The sequence below is a fragment of the Aegilops tauschii genome, chromosome 2 (assembly GCF_002575655.3).
Source record: "Aegilops tauschii subsp. strangulata cultivar AL8/78 chromosome 2, Aet v6.0, whole genome shotgun sequence".
NCBI classification, from domain to species: Eukaryota; Viridiplantae; Streptophyta; class Magnoliopsida; order Poales; family Poaceae; genus Aegilops; species Aegilops tauschii.
The window spans coordinates 603,314,141-603,326,772 of NC_053036.3; the positions used below are offsets into that span (position 1 = coordinate 603,314,141).

At 44.5% G+C, this 12,632-nt stretch overlaps 1 protein-coding gene across 1 annotated transcript; it reads left to right on the plus strand.

Moving 5' to 3' along the window:
- Positions 1 to 7,777: 7,777 nt before the first annotated feature.
- LOC141041328 (uncharacterized) lies at positions 7,778 to 8,371 on the plus strand. The gene has a single exon (XM_073507465.1). The coding sequence runs from the start codon at positions 7,778 to 7,780 to the stop codon at positions 8,369 to 8,371; it is 594 nt and encodes a 197-aa protein (XP_073363566.1).
- Positions 8,372 to 12,632: the final 4,261 nt, after the last annotated feature.

Consider the following 12,632-nt stretch of genomic DNA (forward strand, 5'->3'; position numbering starts at 1 on the left):
TCTTTGGATATGGCATTCTTTCTTCGGCATGGCAGGTTCTCACAATGATATCAACGTGCTGCAGCGTTCTCCAGTCTTCGCAAGGCTTGCAGAAGGCCACTCCCCACCTGTCAACTTTGAGATCAACAGCCACCAGTACAATAAGGGATACTATCTAGCTGATGGTATATATCCACAGTGGTCAACTTTTGTGAAGACAATCTCGAACCCCCAAGGTGAGAAGAGAAAGAGATTTGCCCAAATGCAAGAGAGTGCTAGAAAGGATGTGGAACGTGCTTTTGGTGTGCTTCAATCCAGACGCGGTATCGTTCGAAACCCTGCACTGTCATGGAATGAAGGGAAGCTTTGGGAGGTGATGACTGCTTGTGTGATCATGCACAACATGATCGTCGAGGACGAGCGTGATGACAGGATCTTCGACCAAGGATTTGATTATCAAGGTGAAAATGTTGAGCCCCTGCACCAAGAACCGGCCACGTTTGAACAGTTTGTCTAATTCCATCGTGAACTGCGTGATTGACACACTCATATGAATCCTCAAAATGACATGGTTGAGCACGTGTGGAGTCACATTGGCAATCAATATATGTATTGGTTCATTATGTTCATTCAAGACAATTTCGATTTGGTTGTAACTATTTTATTAAGACAATTTCGATTGGGTTGTAAAACTATTTTTATTTTCAGACAATTAATATTTGGACATGCAAACTTGTTTTGATATGAGGAATATATGGGCATTTTTGGCCGTGGCGGACAGGATGGAGCCAAAGGATGCGGCCGCGCGCTGGGCGCACGGCCACCGCATCCCAGAACAGGCACGGACAGGACCCCATTGCCCTACCCAAACGGATCAAATCCGGACAAAGTGAACGTCCGTTTGGGGTCGCGCGGTGGAATTGGCCTTAATAACAACAAGAGGGGAGAGAAGACAAGTCCTGCCGAGCTAGATCGGATCTGATTGTCTAACACGTATCCACATAGAGACATAGGGACATAGGGTCACCCATACCAATAAGTGTTGGGACATAAATGGGCTGCCCATTTGATAAATAAATACAGTGTCAACGTTGTCTGCGTGCAGGCCCGTCGATGATGGGGAGCGAGGTGAGCGATTGCACAGGGCCCCCAAAATCGTGGGGCCCCCGTCGAGAGGAAAACCGCTTCGTTTGCCTCTCTTCCGCTGAAAGATCGCTAAAAAACCAGAAAACCAATGTACGTGTACATTTTTTTTAGGCAACCAATGTACGTGTACACGAGTCGTGGTTTCTTTGCTGCTTACTGGGGGTCTGGGCTGCTAGAGGCCCAAATTATAGACTACAACAAAGAAGGTTAGAGGCCCAATGGCACCATGGAAAGAGTGGTTACAGATCGCCCGATTCCAGCGATTGCAGCCGAACAGCAGCGAACTGCCGCCTCGGTCTCGCAACCGGCGACCGGCGATTGAGGAAGCACCAAACTCTCGCCCTACACCAGGCCCTAGCAGTCTTGCGGTGCCCGCGCAGTTGCCTCCCATCCGATCCCATCGATCGACCGATCGTCTTGCTGCTGTGAAGACGCAACAGTTGTGAACCTTGGTTCCATTCATTGCTTTGATCAGGATTGAGGAATACATCGACGCAGACTACAGACTGTGTTTTAATCTTCACAAGAGCAAGTTTCTTTTTTCAATTTATTTTCTTTGTATTTGAATGATCTTGTAATGTAGCAATCATTACTATTTGTAACTAATTAGATTCCGTTTGATCAATGATCACTTATAATTTATTAGATTTTGTTTCTGAATCTTCATCATGTCTACTAGAATTAGGAAGAAACAAAGATCGGAAGTCGAGGATCAATCTCTAACGGGTGCCCTTGGTAGATATTTGGTGAGAGACTCCCAAACCTAAAATACTAGACGAATGTTCCTTTTTGGTAGAACCTGAAGCTAGCTTATTGCTTTGCTATCCTTTTACCCTTTTAGCATTAGTATTTGATATATGCTAAATAAGGTACAAATATAACATACTTGAAATTATATAATAAAGTGAGTGTAACCTTTACGCATATAAGTTTTTCTATTATGTGATTTTTTCTAAATTTTGGGCCACATTTTTGTTTTCGCCCGGGGCCCCCAATTTCTGGAGACGGCCCTGCTGCGTGTGAACTCACATGATCAAGACGAGTCATTCATGCATGCGTCGCGAGTTGGAAATATGGTTGTCGTCTTGTCGAACAACAAAAATGTACTCATACAATACTACTCCCTCCGTTTCAAAATAACTATCTCAAGTTTTGTACAACTTTATATTAAAATTAGTATAAAGTTGAGACACTTACTTTAGGACGGAGGGAGTATGAGTTATGAGGGGTACTACAAGACATATATGCAAACCAACCCGTGGTTGAATGGTTAGGTGGGTAGTGGTATCCCTGGCCCATCAGGGTTCAAGTCCTGATGCTCGCATTGATTCTGGATTTATTTCAGGATTTTCGGCGATACACCTTCAGTTGTCAACTACGAGACGTCTATGATGACCTCATAAAATCTTAAGATAATATGCATGCTTAATCTTTCGAAGGTGCCCATAGAGGTAGGGTGAGTGTATGCGCATATATATATGAGCGATTGTGTCTGTACTGATGTTAAAAAGAAGATGATGATGACGATGATATTGAATGAACAAGCAACCATCTGAGACAACAATCAGATGTTGGAAAGATGGCACGATCTGCATGTCCATTCGCACTTATTGTTCTACTACTATATACTGTATCCGTGAAAATTTTCCACATTTTGAAAACTTACAAATGTCGCATGCAACACATATATAGACGAGTATTTCACATGCATGTGCAGTGCAGCAGCATTGAATAACCATGCCCTCTGACCTCGGTATGCTTCTTTCAATTTCGGGCGTTCAACGGTACTCTTCTGGATGCTCGTAATAGATCACTTCTTTCTGCACTCCGGTTACTACACCCATCCGACTTACTTCCTCCTCCGTTCCATAACATAAAAGCATTTTTAACACGAAAAGAGTAAAAAGGAAGATACACATGTTTTTGAACTTTGAGTTTAACATTTAACCAATAAATGTGGATTATGTGTCACAAAAGAGAACACATCAATGAATTCTTTTATTTTACTTTTTGCGGATGTGAACAATGAAAACTTATACTATCTTCATTCCAGATCATAATAAGGTGCAGACAATTTCTGAGATTCAAGTTTAATCATGAATTTAACCAATTAAATGTGGGTTGTGTGCCACGGATAGTATCTCATCAATGGTTTGTTGTAGAAGTAGCATGATTCATATATTACTGATTAAATTGATGACTAAAATTAAGCCTTGAAAATATGCACACCTTATAAACTACTCCATCCGTCTCATAATATAAAAACATTTTTAACACTAATACGTCTCCTAATATAATAGCGTTTTTTACACTAATACATCCCATAATATAAGAGCGTCTTTTGACATGGACAGAGGAAGTAGAACAAAAAGAGTACTGACATAATGGGCAAAACCGACAGCTCCTTGCACACATTTGGGCTAACAAAGTTTTAAATTGGTAGTCCTAAGAATATCTTGCTTGCGGTGGAACCGACCTACCGAGGGTTTTTTGTATTTATTCAAGTGTTCCTGACGATGTTCGTTTATTTTATTTTGAGATAACGTTTCCGTCGACTACGAGGAGTGAATTTGTCGATCTCAAGATTTATCGTCTCAGTCTCTCGGAGATGCTCATTAAGAGGTAGCATGTGAGCGCGTGCGTTCATATAGGTGATTGTACGTGAAAGTATACAAAAACGTGTGCGTTTAATTTGTATTGTGTTTCTAGAAACAACTATAAGAAAAGAATGCTATATCAAAATAATTTAGATTCTAAGACGAACATCCTCAAATCCTACCAAGGTCTTTGATCCCAGATGAAAAAGAAAATCTCATGGGGCACCAAGATTTTTAGTTACCACGGTAGCCGACAAATACAGAGTACCGAATGAAATTTTCGAATGAATTTTAAATCCGAATAAATTAATCCAAAATTTAGTCAAAATTCATTTATAAATACAAAAATTTGGGCTATTTTGCTCGGTAAGGTGATTTCTTGTTGGGCACCGAGATCTGCGGTTACCGCCCGATAACCGAATATCTCGAGCGGTAACCAAAACCCTGAATCCTATACGTTATGTGTGATCATAAAATGTCTGAATTATTTTCCGACAGAAATACAGAGAGATAATGCGAAAGCCATAACGCGGCGTCCTATACATCCCACCCCTTGTTGTCGTTTGATTGCTAACTGACGCTTGCTTAGTTAGTAAGTACTCCCTCTGTAAACTAATATAAGAGCGTTTAGATCACTACTTTAGTATTCTAAACGTTCTTATATTAGTTTACGGAGGGAGTAGCATACAGTGTAGAGTGTGGTGTTATGGAGCTTGCAGCTCTGGGAGTGGCTGTGACGGTGACGCGGAAGGCCTTGTACACCTGTGAGCTCATCTCGACGATCGCCAAGGCGGCGGAAACAACCCGGCAGAACAAGCTACAACTGTAACACATGTCGTGTTGTAGAATATTTCCGCAACACGGGTTATGCTGCGATTTTTTTTTGTGACATAGGTCAAGTTGCTGATTATTTTTGCAACAGATATCTTGTTATAGTTTTTTTTTGCAACAAAGGTCTTGTTGTATTTTTTGGCAAAAGAGGTCTCATTGAAATTTAATTTGTCTTCTAACAGAGGTCTTGTTATAGTTTTTTTGCAACCGAGACATTCTTGCAGAATTCACTGTAGTGAGCAGCAAGTAGCGACCACGACAGCCGAAAGAAAGGTCGATGCTCCCTCGTGACGGCGAGGCAACGATGGATGCATCTCCTCGAGGTGGACGTGGACGCCGATGCTTTCCCAGGACGACAGAACTTGAGTGCGGGCGCACCACGACGGCCGGTGTTCATGGTGGAGGCAAGCGGCAGCGACGGCGCCTCGTCGGCGTGCTGTCGGTGGCGAGCGTCGGTGGCGGCGTGTTAAAATACGTTGCCTCAGTTCGGACTTTTGAGAAACTTGGCTAGCGCATCAGTTCAACATGGTATCGAAGCCACAAGGTCTTGGGATCAAATCCTGCCCAACGCACTATTTAATATAAAAGTAGTTGTGATCTAATCTCGACCCCACGTCTAAGGTCTTCCTGTTGACTTTTGAGAAACTTGGCTAGCGCATCAGTTCAATACGGTGGTCGAAGCAGCGCAAGGAGGCGTCGCCTTGATGGGGAGCTCGAGAGAAGCACCGATGGCCACTGCTCTCGGGGAGATCGAGATCCAGATCCCGCAACACACCAGTTGTTGCGGTAGGGGAAATTGCAACAACGACTCAGTTGGAAAACCTAATCTAGGTGATACGTTGCTCCTAGCCATCTGGTTAAAATCCGATTCAATGGCCACGGAGGTGGCAGACGCACACGTCGTTATCCATCGGGTGATCCCAATCATTTTCCTTTTCTTTCTGAACTTTTTAGATTGCTTACCACATGTGTCACGTGCACGTAACAAATTACGGACTACTTATAAATAAACGTCACGTACCCTTTAGGGTTTCCTTCTCCTAGGCAGCGGCCGAGGAGACCTCTTGACTACGGCGAGGCTAGATCGGATCTTGTATCTGGTCTTCAGTCCGGCGAGGTCCTCGCGATCCAGAGGGTGCAACACGAGGGAACAACTGACCTAGGTGGGGCGATCATGGCAAGTGCTGACTCGTCCACATCTAGGGTTAATGGGCGGAAGACCAAGGAGCAGGAGGGAGGGAAGGCGAATGCGAAGGGAGACTGGGGGTCGGAAGGGTCGATGGATGGAGCTAAGGTGTCGCAGGAGGATTGGCTGAACGATAAGCTCAAGTACATGAATCTCAAGGAGGATGAGGAGGAAGACGTGGTACTGGAGGAAGATCTGGAAGAGTTGGAGAAGGATGCTGAATTCATGGCGCTGGCTAGGGTTCATACCAACAAAAAGTTCAGCCATGGTGCCTTTTATGGTAACATGAGGTCGGCGTGGAACCTGGCGGAAGAAGTAGAGTTTAGGGCAATTGAGGACAATTTGTTTTCGGTGCAGATGAGTTGTTTGGGAGATTGGGAGAGGATGATGAACGAAGGACCATGGATATTTAGGAACTGCCCGGTTCTGCTGGCTCCTTATGATGGATGGTCGGAGGTGAAGGAGGTTGAACTATATACCTACCAGGTGTGGATGAGGGTGATGGGGTTAAAGGAGAAAATGAGATCTGCTAGTATTGCTAGGCAACTAGCAAAAAAGGCAGGGGATGTGGAACGAGTGGATGAGCGATCAGTCAAGGGGCAAGGTGGAGGAATTAGAGTGAGAGTCACTTTGGATGTGCGAAAACCTCTGACGAGATGTGCAAGTCTTACGCTAAGGCAGAAGAAGGTGTTTTTTGATTTTGAATATGAGAAGATGCCGGTATTCTGTGGAGTTTGTGGCTTGGTTAGTCATGTCGCCAAGGAGCATGGTAATGGAGTTCATGATGAAAGTGCTATAATATACCCTATTTCTCTAATCGCTCCGGAGTTTAGAAGAGATGAACAATGGGCGCAAATGGGGCAGGAAGGGAGAGGGACAAAGGCCACTCAGGGAGGAAGAGGAGGACGAGGAGGTGGAGTATGGAGGAATCAGACTGCAAAAGAAAGGACCGATGATGATCTGCGTAGTACAGCTAGTAGCCCGGTTAAACATCCGAGCTTATCTCACTCAGACGGCTCCTTTAAAAGACGTTTGGAGTTTGACGAGAAGAACCAGGGGGTTGGATCGCAGATGCTGTTGACTGATGGTAAAGTGGGGGATCAGATAGAGTCAAATGAAGCATGCAGAGAAGATAGAGAGGAGGGGGAGGATGACACAAACTCGCAGGGAAGTAAGAGGCATAAGGTGGACGAGACAGTAACTATGGACTTGGCAACATTGGCGGCCCCTGGCTCGGGGGACCGCCAGGCCCAATGATTCTCTTAGGATGGAACTGCCGCGGGATACGTCATTCCCGGGCAGTTCGGGCACTCCTGGAGGTCCAGAGGTGCTATAAACCAGATGTGCTATTTCTGTCAGAAGCACATTTGTCTGACGCGGGGGCAGAGAAGTTGATGACCAAGTTAGGGTTCCAGGAGAGGCCGGTCGACCCGAGTGATGGTAGGGCGGGAGGTCTAGTGATGTTCTGGAGAAGGGGGATGGACATTACAAAACTCGATGTAACGAGTAACTTTATTGATGTCATTGTTGATGATGGGAGGAAGTGGCGATGTACAGGCTTCTATGGAGAACCGACAAGAGAGCATAAGCATAAATCTTGGGACTATCTACGATCGTTACACCAGGTCATGGATGTACCCTGGATGGTATTTGGAGACTTTAATGAAATCCTCTTTGCTCATGAGAAGGAGGGGGAGCGGCACGGGAGCGGCGTCAGATGCAAGGGTTCAAAGATGCTTTGGTTGACTGTAACCTAGATGATATGGGGGCGTTGGGGGACAGCTTTACGTGGAGCAGAGGACGGATCAAGGAGCGATTGGATAGAGCGGTGTGTAACTCACGATGGAATATCCTGTTCCCGCATGTGGGAGTGCTGAATTGGGAAATGACAAAGTCGGACCATCGACCCTTGGTGGTGAACACTGAATTTTACGCGGAGCAGAGCAGGCCAAGTGGAGTCAAGCGAAGGTTCGAAGCAAGATGGCTAAAGGAGGAAACGGTGGAGGAGGTGGTACGAACGGCGTGGCAACGTGCGGCGATGCTAGGGATTGGGCCCTTTAAGCCAAAGGTTGATGCTGTACACACAGAGTTGCACAAGTGGGATAGAGAAGTGTTGAAGAGACCGAAAAAGAGGATGGCAGCCCTCAAGGCAGAACTGGAGGACCTGAGGAGGGATCCGGCTATAGATGCAGCCATAGGTAGGCAAAAGGAGATACTGCTAGTCATTGAGAACCTGCTGGAACAGGAAGAAATGGAGTGGGTGCAGAGAGGCCGAGCGAATTGGTTAAAACATGGGGATAGAAACACAAACTTCTTTTACATGTATGCCTCAGCTAGAAGGAAGAAAAACACCATAAAGAGTTTGCAAGATGAGAATGGAGTGGTGCACGAAGGGCAAGCAGAAATGGCGAACATTATACAAGCTTACTTTACTAACTTGTTTACCTCGCAGGTGAATATACCAAATGAGGAAGTAATACAAAAAGTTGTGCCTAAAGTATCGGTGCAGATGAACGAGGCCCTTCTGGCGCCGTTCAATGAGGAGGATGTTCGCCGAGCTCTTTTCAGTATAGGAGATTTCAAGGCTCCTGGACCGGATGGATTACATGCGGCTTTTTACAAGCGGTTTTAGAGTATGATCAAGGACGATCCGGTGAAGGAAGTGTTGGAAGCAATTAACACAGGCACGATACCTGAAGGGTGGAATAGCACCACCATCGTGCTGATTCCAAAGGTGGCTGCACCGACAAATATTATGCAATTTAGACCGATTAGTCTATGTAATTGTTGGGGAACGTAGTAATTTCAAAAAAATTCCTACGCACACGCAAGATCATGGTGATGCATAGCAACGAGAGGGGAGAGTGTTGTCCACGTACCCTCGTAGACCAAAAGCGGAAGCGTTAGCACAACACGGTTGATGTAGTCGTACGTCTTCACGATCCGACCGATCAAGTACCGAACGCACGACACCTCCGAGTTCAGCACACGTTCAGCCCGATGAAGTCCCTCGAACTCCGATCCAGCCGAGCGTTGAGGGAGAGTTTCGTCAGCACGACGGCGTGGTGACGATGATGATGTTCTACCGACGCAGGGCTTCGCCTAAGCACCGCTACGATATGACCGAGGTGGATTATGGTGGAGGGGGGCACCGCACACGGCTAAGAGATCCAAGGGATCAATTGTTGTGTCTCTAGGGTGCCCCTGCCCCCGTATATAAAGGAGCAAGGGGGAGAGGTGCGGCCGGCCAGGAGGGGCGCGCCAGGAGGAGTCCTACTCCCATCGGGAGTAGGACTCCCTCCCTTTTCCTTGTTGGACTAGGAGTGCAGGGGGAAAGAGAGGGAGAGAGGAAGGAAAGGGGGGCGCCGCCCCCCTCTCCTTGTCCTATTCGGACTACGGGGGGAGGGGCGCGCGGCCCTGCCCTGGCCACCTCTCCTCTCTTCCACTAAGGCCCACTATGGCCCATTAAGCCCCCGGGGGGTTCCGGTAACCTCCCGGTACTCCGGTAAAATTCCGATTTCACCCGGAACACTTCCGATATCCAAACATAGGCTTCCAATATATCAATATTCATGTCTCGACCATTTCGAGACTCCTCGTCATGTCTGTGATCACATCCGGGACTCCGAACAACCTTCGGTACATCAAAACATATAAACTCATAATATAACTGTCATCGAAACTTTAAGCGTGCGGACCCTACGGGTTCGAGAACTATGTAGACATGACCGAGACACGTCTCCGGTCAATAACCAATAGCGGAACCTAGATGCTCATATTGGCTCCCACATATTCTATGAAGATCTTTATCGGTCAGACCGCATAACAACATACGTTGTTCCCTTTGTCATCGGTATGTTACTTGCCCGAGATTCGATCGTCGGTATCTCAATACCTAGTTCAATCTCGTTACCGGCAAGTCTCTTTACTCATTCTGTAATACATCATCCCGCAACTAACGCATTAGTTACAATGCTTGCAAGGCTTATAGTGATGTGCATTACTGAGTGGCCCCAGAGATACCTCTCCGACAATCGGAGTGACAAATCCTAATCTCGAAATACGCCAACCCAACAAGTACCTTCGGAGACACCTGTAGAGCACCTTTATAATCACCAAGTTACGTTGTGACATTTGGTAGCACACAAAGTGTTCCTCCGGTAAACGGGAGTTGCATAATCTCATAGTCATAGGAACATGTATAAGTCATGAAGAAAGCAATATCAACATACTAAACGATCAAGTGCTAAGCTAACGGAATGGGTCAAGTCAATCACATTATTCTCCTAATGATGTGATCCCGTTAATCAAATGACAACTCATGTCTATGGTTAGGAAACATAACCATCTTTAATTAACGAGCTAGTCAAGTAGAGGCATACTAGTGACACTCTGTTTGTCTATGTATTCACACATGTATTATGTTTCCGGTTAATAGAATTCTAGCATGAATAATAAACATTTATCATGATATAAGGAGATAAATAATAACTTTATTGTTGCCTCTAGGGCATATTTCCTTCAGTCTCCCACTTGCACTAGAGTCAATAATCTAGTTCACATCGCCCTGTGATTTAACATCAATAGTTCACATCTTTATGTGGTTAACACCCATAGTTCACATCGATATGTGACCAACACCCAAAGGATTTACTAGAGTCAGTAATCTAGTTCACATCGCTGTGTGATTAACACCCAAAGAGTACTAAGGTGTGATCATGTTTTGCTTGTGAGAGAAGTTTAGTCAACGGGTCTGCCACATTCAGATCCGTATGTATTTTGCAAATTCTATGTCTACAAGGCTCTGCATGGAGCTACTCTAGCTAATAGCTCCCACTTTCAATATGTATCCAGATTGAGACTTAGAGTCATCTGGATCAGTGTCAAAAACTTGCATCGATGTAACCCTTTACGACGAACCTTTTTTCACCTCCATAATCGAGAAACATATCCTTATTCCACTAAGGATAATTTTGACCGTTGTCCAGTGATCTACTCCTAGATCACTATTGTACTCCCTTGCCAAACTCAGTGGTAGGGTATACAATAGATCTGGTACACAGCATGGCAAACTTTGTAGAACCTATGGCATAGGGAATGACTTTCATTCTCTCTCTATCTTCTGCCGTGGTCGGGCTTTGAGTCTTACTCAATTTCACACCTTGTAACACAGGCAAGAACTCTTTCTTTGACTGTTCCATTTTGAACTACTTCAAAATCTTGTTAAGGTATGTACTCATTGAAAAAACTTATCAAGCGTCTTGATCTATCTCTATAGATCTTAATGCTCAATATGTAAGCAGCTTCACCGAGGTCTTTCTTTGAAAAACTCCTTTCAAACACTCCTTTATGCTTTGCAGAATAATTCTACATTATTTCCGATCAACAATATGTCATTCACATATACTTATCAGAAATGCTGTAGTGCTCCCACTCACTTTCTTGTAAAAACAGGCTTCACCGCAAGTCTGTATAAAACTATATCCTTTGATCAACTTATCAAAGCGTATATTCCAACTTCGAGATGCTTGCACCAGTCCATAGATGGATCGCTGGAGCTTGCATATTTTGTTAGCACCTTTAGGATTGACAAAACCTTCTGGTTGCATCATATACAACTCTTCTTTAATAAATCCATTAAGGAATGCAGTTTTGTTTATCCATTTGCCAGATTTCATAAAATGCGGCAATTGCTAACATGATTCGGACAGACTTAAGCATAGATACGAGTGAGAAACTCTCATCGTAGTCAACACCTTGAACTTGTCGAAAACCTTTTTGCGACAATTCTAGCTTTGTAGATAGTAACACTACTATCAGCGTCCGTCTTCCTCTTGAAGATCCATTTAATCTCAATGGCTTGCCGATCATTGGGCAAGTCAATCAAAGTCCATACTTTGTTCTCATGCATGGATCCCATCTCAGATTTCATGGCCTCAAACCATTTCGCGGAATCTGGGCTCATCATCGCTTTCTCATAGTTCGTAGGTTTATCATGGTCTAGTAACATGACTTCTAGAACAGGATTACCGTACCACTCTGGTGTGGATCTCACTCTGGTTTACCTACGAGGTTCGGTAGTAACTTGATCTGTAGTTACATGATCATCATCATTAGCTTCCTCACTAATTGGTGTAGTAGTCACAGGAACAGATTTCTGCGATGAACTACTTTCCAATAAGGGAGCAGGTACAGTTACCTCATCAAGTTCTACTTTCTTCCCACTCACTTCTTTGAAGAGAAACTCCTTCTCTAGAAAGGATCCATTCTTAGCAATGAATGTCTTGCCTTCGGATCTGTGATAGAAGGTGTACCCAACTGTCTCCTTTGGGTATCCTATGAAGACACATTTCTCCGATTTGGGTTTGAGCTTATCAGGATGGAACTTTTTCACATAAGCATCGCAACCCCAAACTTTAATAAACGACAGCTTAGGTTTCTTGCCAAACCATAGTTCATACGGTGTCGTCTCAACGGATTTAGATGGTGCCCTATTTAACGTGAATGCAGCTGTCTCTAATGCATAACCCCAAAATCGGTAAGAAACATCATAGATTGCACTATATCCAATAAAGTACGGTTATGACGTTCGGACACACCATTATGCTGTGGTGTTCCAGGTGGCATGAGTTTGTGAAACTATTCCACATTGTTTTAATTGAAGACCAAACTCGTAACTCAAATATTTGTCTCCGCGATCAGATCGTAGAAACCTTATTTTCTTGTCACGATGATTTTCCACTTCACTCTGAAATTCTTTGAACTTTTCAAATGTTTCAGGCTTATGTTTCATCAAGTAGATATACCCATATCTGCTCAAATCATCTGTGAAGGTCAGAAAATAACGATACCCGCTGCGAGCCTCAACACTCATCGGATTGTATACATCAGTA

Excerpts from the sequence above, each read along its gene's own strand:
- LOC141041328 (XM_073507465.1), top strand. The coding sequence starts at position 7,778 with ATGCTAGGGATTGGGCCCTTTAAGCCAAAGGTTGATGCTGTACACACA.